Source organism: Oculina patagonica, chromosome 8 (genome assembly GCF_052425735.1).
Source record: "Oculina patagonica isolate OP01 chromosome 8, crgOcupat, whole genome shotgun sequence".
Lineage (NCBI taxonomy): Eukaryota > Metazoa > Cnidaria > Anthozoa > Scleractinia > Oculinidae > Oculina > Oculina patagonica.
This window is the reverse complement of record NC_135765.1, coordinates 13,373,057-13,380,087: the sequence shown is the minus strand read 5'-3', so window position 1 is coordinate 13,380,087 and position 7,031 is coordinate 13,373,057. Positions and strand designations below refer to the sequence as shown.

Below are 7,031 nucleotides of genomic sequence, written 5' to 3'. Positions count from 1 at the left end.
AATGACCCAAACTAAACTAACTACCTAACTATACAAATAAAAGCAAAAGAAACAAAAAGGGTACTGCTTTTCAGGGATGCCGCCGTGTCTCACTCAAATCGGAAATTACTCAACCTAGTCTTGAATTCATTTAATGTTTTTGATGTTCTCATATCAACTGGAAGGCTATTCCACAGTGTAGTACCGCTATAAGAGAAACTTTTTTCGAAAATAATTGGTGCGAGGTTGAGGAAGAGCCAGCTTCACTTCATTATTTCTTAATGCAACGTTACGAATCGAACTTGAGCCTCTTTTAGGCTTCTCCGATATCGACTGGTGCATATTTCATAACTATACTAGGTGATGCAGCAGTTGCTAAGCTTTCTGCAATTTTTGCTATCCACTACTGGAAAATAAAAAATCTTTAAAATAAATTTCAATCTGAATAAAGTGGCTAAGTGAACAAATTGTCCATACGTATTTACAAAAACGCAACACCTTTACCCCGGCTTCAGCGTACTTCAGAAAGGTCAAGAAGTTTAAAAGTAAGACTAAATGTGCAAGGGACTGCAAACGATAATGCTGCTATTCATAGAATCTGCTCTATCGGTTCTAGTCGTGTTGGTGTCTCGCGAAGTCTTCTTTTCATGTAGTATGATCAGCCTGGGAGCCATGTTTGTTGAGAAATTTAATGCGGATTCACAATCCATTCAACGGTTCTCTCAAACCCATGAAACATGGTGACTCTGCGGCAGTTTTGCCTCCACCTGGCGGGAAACACTCGATTTTGACAGCGAAGGAAGTCACGTGCAATCAAGCCATTATAGTCAGCCACTGACCTCCATGTGCGCAGTCGTCTCTTTCTATCCGGGATCTCATGATCAGCAACCAGGAGGGCAGCGCGGAGAAACTGTATAAACTCTTCGCTGAAGTCGTGGTATTCCATATAAGCTACTTTGCCACTGGAATAGGCAAGTGTGGGGTTTTTGGTGTCTTCAAGAACTCCTTTGCAAAAGCTCTGTGGCATTTGTGAGTAAAGAAATAGCTCTTTTTGAAATAAATTTGGCTGATGGTCAGACCAGTTTTGAAATTCTGTGATAATAACGGCAGAAGGGTTGGTTGAGTTCAAAACTGGTTTGCACATGTCCAAGATGCTGGTAAGGGGAACGTAATCAGCAATGTTCGAGGTGGTGATACGGTCATACTTCTGGTCTGTAGGAAGGAATGGCGCCATCTCCATACAGTTGCACAACAGGAAGTGAAACTTCACCTGTCCTGTGGCCAACGTCACCGCGCACTTCTCGAGCACGTGACCCACATACTGGCTGTACATCTTGAGAAGGGAGGCACAATGAATATGTTGTTTGACTTCTTTGTAATCCCAGGATGAGAATGGAATCACAGATGGATCCAGTACGTAATTAAAAGGGTACGCGACACCAATGTGATTGAAAGCGGCAGGAGAACCGGTTAGAGTGACATTCTCATGAGGAAGCTCTTTCCGCGATCCCTTGGGTATCAGAATGCCGTTTGCAAACCAGTCAGATGCAGACCTTTTATGCTCCTTTGGGATTTCTTTCAAGTACAAAGCCATTCCATCTTTTGAACCAGAATCACTCTCAAACCTCCTCCGTCGGGCCTCTGTTATCCAATCTCCCTCGCGTGAACTAAGGTCAAGCCAGGTACGCCACACTTGCACGAGTTTGTGAAGATGGTCTTGCTCAATCTTCATTGTACCTTTTGTCAGTTCTTCAAGGCTTGATGCATGGATCAGTTCTTGAAGGGTGCGCAACACAAGCTTGTAGTCTTCTTCACTGAGCCGCAGTGAGTACCAAATCTGCGTCACCGAACTTGCAATGTGATGTCCTCCTGTAGGGTGAAAGTAAAACACACGTAATGACATATATTTTGTATGCATTTCTTCGAAATAAAACAAAGCATTTTTTTAAACCAAAGGAGCATAGTTTTGATAAAAATGCATAATAAGAGCATTTTTTGGATATGGGATGGTCGAACACCAAATTTTGGCAAAACACTCTTTGAAAACATGGATGTCTTAGCCCGGGCCAAACGTCGAACTTCACATGAGACGAACTAATTAAACTGAGCAAATAAGTTCATGATAAGTTCGACGTTTGACTCAGTTGAGTTCGTCCAACTGAATTAAAATTGACCAATCAATCAAAATTCATCATCATCATCATCATCATCATCATCATCATCATCATCATCATCATCATCATCATCATGTTTTTTACCCTCGGATTTCAGAGTAGCTTGTACAGCTAATATCTCCATGCCATACTCTTTACGATAAGTGTGTGGGTCCTTTTACGTCCTCTGCTAACCATAACACTGATTATGCAGGAGATGGGGCCTACGATGTATCGTCCTTACCCGAGAAGACTAGAATATCTAACCATTTGCAGATGCCATTGCAAAGGCAGCAAATTCTCCTCAGTTATTTTAAGACCTTGAGTGTTGGTCCGTTCTGGGACTAGAACCCGAGACCTCCCGCACGGTAGTCCGGCGCTCTACCAACTGAGCTAACCGGTCGGCAGTGTGACAAACTGTGGGACAAACGTCGATCTTTTCATGAAAGCAATTTTATGAATAAATTAAAAAAATGGATGATGATGTATTTTTAGCTTCGAAATATTATGTTCGACGTTTGACCCACCCAACGGTCGAGCTTTACCTGTTTGGGTCGACCGAAACTGCAATTTAGTTCGTCTCATGTGAAGTTCGACGTTTAGCCTAGGCCTTAAAAACGTGAATTACGCGATCTACCAAGATTGACATTCTCAAATGTTCCTCAATAATATTTTGGAAAATTTACACTGTATGGCCATTTTTTCTTGATTTGAAAATGTCCAAGGTAGCCCTTCTCCCTCCCCCTCCCCCATCCCCAGTAAATTTCATTTGGCAAATCAATGAAAAACGCATCAAAGTATTCGGTTTGATAGATATCATTTGAATGGTCACGCAATAGTATTAAGTCCTAAAACAATTTTATTTAAAAAAAATAATAATTGGTAGCAAAACTAAACAAGGTTCTACCTAACGTATTGCTAGTATAAAAATAGCCTAACTATAAAATTTACCTTTGATAAGCATGTACAGTATAAGAACTGTGCGAGCCATCACACAAGGGCAGATGTCGTTTAAAACGAAAGTCAGCTCTTCTTTGTAGTCATCTGGAAGCTGAGACATGGACAGCAAAACATTTCTCGGGTCACCAACGCCGCAAACAAGAATCGACAAAGGCTTGCTATAGTGGACACCTTCATTCAACGGCAAGTTGATCAAATCGACGGCTGGCATGTTTCCCCAATAATAAACGGTTGCCATACCCGGACCACTGATCGACTTCTTGAAGTCGTAAACGAATTTTAACCGACGGGACAACTCTTCTGTTTTCGTGCTAATCGACTGGCAGTTAGCTTTATGAGTTGGCCAAGAGTTCTTTTGACAGTTTTTATCGCAGTACCAAACTTGTCGACAGCTACCGCAAGGCTTCAGACCTGTTTTTTCCTTGCCACATCCAGCACACTTCCTCTTCAATGCGGCCGTTTGGCAATCCACTTGATGTCGAAACACATCGCTGTGTTTACAATCGTCGCTGCAATAAGACGCCACTCCGCATCCAGTGCAGAAGATCTTTGAAGATGGCGGTGAACAAATGGTATCACAACGCCAGCATTGATCTCGTTTAAGCATTTTGCCTGACAAACTGCTTATTTCTTGGCGAAGTAATTACCGATACCTGGCTGTAATTTAATCTTGCACTTTGTTTATTTATCATTTCTTAGAAGCTTTGATGGTTTTTCCGAGAATTGACCGCGTGACTAGTCACGCATTGATTGGCTGAAACGTGTGGCAACCCAAACTGAGTCTTGAAAAGTCTTTCATCTTTGTGCAATCACAAACGGTGGTGGACAAAACACTGACCCCCAGTCCATGGACTACCCCCATGGACTACCCAAATGGACTACCTAAAATGGACTACCCCTTAAAGTACTATTCCGAGTGTCTACTACTTACTGAGCTGTTGTTATACGCACATAATTTGCACTTACTTCGGTTACTTTTGACAACTCTAGCCGCCATTTTGAATGAATTACACTATACATCTGCTGACCTCAAAGACTCAGCACTATTTTTTCCTCAGGATCTGTCTGCCTACCGGTTCTGTTCTCCTCGCTGCGCTGCCAAAGTTATTCATTCAAAAATTTTCTCTGGCCACCAAATGTTTAAGATGCGTCTCAAGCAACTATCTGATACTATTTATAAAAGTTTGGATGTTTTGTAGTGCAGTGCAGTGCCTGTTTTGTCTGTCTCTATAAGTCCAAAGATTGATTGCTTGTTTGAGTCTGTTGTTGTTCGTCCCCTTCGTATTCGAAGATGAATCTACACTTTCGTGATCAGCGGATGTTCATTTAGTATAATATATTCAAAATGGCAGCTAGAGGGATACGTACGGCTTGAAAATAAACAAGGTAAGACGTAAGTGCAAATTATGTGTGTATAACAACAGCTTAGTAAGTGGTACACACTCGGAATAGTACTTTAAGGGTAGTCCATTTTTTATGGGTAGTCCATTTTAGGTAGTCCATTTGGGTAGTCCATGGGGGTAGTCCATGGACTGGGGGTCAGTGTTTTGTCCACCACCATCACAAACAGTTAATTCTTCTTTGATGGTATCACAACGCCAACATTGGTTTGTTTTAACATTTTTGCTTGAGAAAGTGCTTCTTTAGATTTACTTTGTGCTAGAAATGGCAGATACTTTCGCGTAATTTGCACTTTATAATTTATTAATTATTTCCGAGAAAGTTTAAGAGATTTCCGAGAATTTGTTGGGTTTCTTTTTACCGAATGGTAATGAGGTATTAAAATGACTATCGTTTGCACTTACTCGATCACTCACTCGATCACTCACTGACTTACTGGCTCACTCCATTCTGATGTCAAACCCCAATCAATTTATGCATTAACGGTAAACGTGCTGACAGAAAGGTCCTTTAAACGCATCAGCAGCACATGTCAATCAGAAACAAATTATTCTCCAACCTCATTCCCAGGGTATCTCTTCCAGGGAACGAGGTTGATTATTTACAAAAGAAATTTTCCTAAATGCGAAAGGGGATCAAGGGTTATTACACTTTATTCTGGTGTTAAAAAAAATCGCTCTACTGAGCCTGAGAGCACAAGCTGTCAATGACCCATTCACGCAACTCCCCATCCTCGGAGACCCAGTACAGGGGCAGTTAGTCGGGGAGACGGGCAGCTTTTCGGGACGACGGGATTTTCGGGTGAAAGTGTAAGATGGTAACTCCCATAAAAAAAAAAAACATTCAAAGAGGAAAATGAAGTGAGATTGTAGCTTATTGATACGAGGTTTTAGATACGTGCAGCTTTCCTTGCCATGTGACGTGCTTTAATAAACGTTTAAGCTCACTGGAAAAAACACGAGTTCAAGACGGTACGGTTTTGTCTCGCGTCACGTCATCTCGTGTCACATCATCCGTTTTTCATCTTTTTGAGGCGAGCAGAAACACGACGTGCTCAGGCGCATCTGTCTCTCAAATTTCATCGGCTGCTCAAAAATAACGCTTGTCGCTGCCCGGTACGTATATAATATACGTGCTGACAGAAAAACGTATTCACTCGCAAAGGTTACACTTTATTTTGGTTGTGAAAGAATAGAATTTGTACTACGAAGCCAGAGAGCGCAAAGCATCAGTGACCCATTGACGCAACTCCCATGAACAAAAAAAAGGGCAAATGAAGTGAAACCGTTACATTATTGAACGCTTATTTGGAAAAAAAAGCGAAGGACGGGACTTCATCGAATTATCATGAGATTGCTCGAAGGGCCTTTGATTAATCTTTGGTAGTGATTGGCTGATACCACGGCACGCAAAGCGCTTTGCTTGTCAATCTTGGCCAATCCGCAAAGTGCTCTTCGGGCCTGTTTATACTACGAGATGACACATTTTAACAAAACTTGAAGTTTTCTTGCGACTAGAACTCTTTGTAACGACCCAGAGGGTAACGGCTTCGCGTGATGTTCAAAATCTCTTGCTTTGCGTTTCTTTTAGTCACAAAGAAGAACAACGACGAGCTCTGAGAACGATAATTGTCGGTAAGCAGAGTGTCGTTCGCAGAAGAGTGTTACTTCAATGCCTGATTGCGTACTAATTTTAACAGATACTGAAAAAAACAACAACAACAAAAACAATTTTAAGTTACAACCATAACCTTTTGCTCCGACTCTTAGTAAAATACCACGGGTTCTGGGAACAAGACTATTAGGCAGCTTTAGCAATTAGTAGATGTCGTGACGTTCTCCAGGCGTTCTCGTCTCCAGAGCCGCCTGTCTCTCTTAGCCGGCGGGGCCTTTACACGAGGAAAAGATAGCTCTGACGACACATGATTTGATTGGCTAGATTTTAACAAAGGAAATTTTAAAATGTAGCCAATCAAATCAGTCGTTTTAAATTCCATTATAACAAAGAGATTTTAAAACTGACACAAGGGTTGCAGTTTCTTGAGATAGAATGCGAGGCGTTTTTAGTATTACGGCATCAAACGCCGGCTGTGCTTGAAATCCCCCAAATGTCGCTAAACGACACCAAATTTGCCTGCTTTCGTTACATCTTAATCACATTCAAAGTGTTGCCTGAACCCAAGGTTAACATGATTAATGAAAACAAACGATAACTATATGTAAGAACAAAGTCCAAGATTACTGACATTTTTTTACTAGGCTTTTTTATTTTTAAAATACGTTTTAAGTAAAAACAAGTGTTAAGTTGTGTTCAGGAATAAATTCAAAGTTTAAGTGAAAGGACTATGCAATAATTATCGAGGGGGGGGGGGGGGGTGAAGAATAATCGTAATTTAGGGAAATATAAGGTAATTCCCCCTTCAAAGAAGTGAACTTGCTGGGTAATATATACATCCAGCCTGAAAATGATACTCTTTTCGGACGCAGCCTCCCCGTAAGATCTATTGTAGGGAGTACGCTCGGGTTATCCACTTGGGAG

The 7,031-nt window shown here is 41.3% G+C and overlaps 1 protein-coding gene across 1 annotated transcript in view; it reads right to left on the bottom strand.

Moving 5' to 3' along the window:
* Positions 1-3,793, bottom strand: part of LOC144662901 (uncharacterized) — a 4,745-nt gene extending 952 nt beyond the window's left edge. The window contains exons 1-2 of the mRNA XM_078523834.1: positions 3,084-3,793; positions 1-1,848 (exon numbers count right to left, since the gene is read on the bottom strand). The exon at positions 1-1,848 is cut by the window's left edge and continues 952 nt beyond it. Coding sequence (XP_078379960.1) covers positions 668-1,848; positions 3,084-3,699 — 1,797 coding nt within the window. The 5' untranslated portion in view covers positions 3,700-3,793 and the 3' untranslated portion in view covers positions 1-667. The remainder of the gene's footprint in view (positions 1,849-3,083) is intronic.
* Between the last annotated feature and the right edge of the window lie 3,238 nt (positions 3,794-7,031).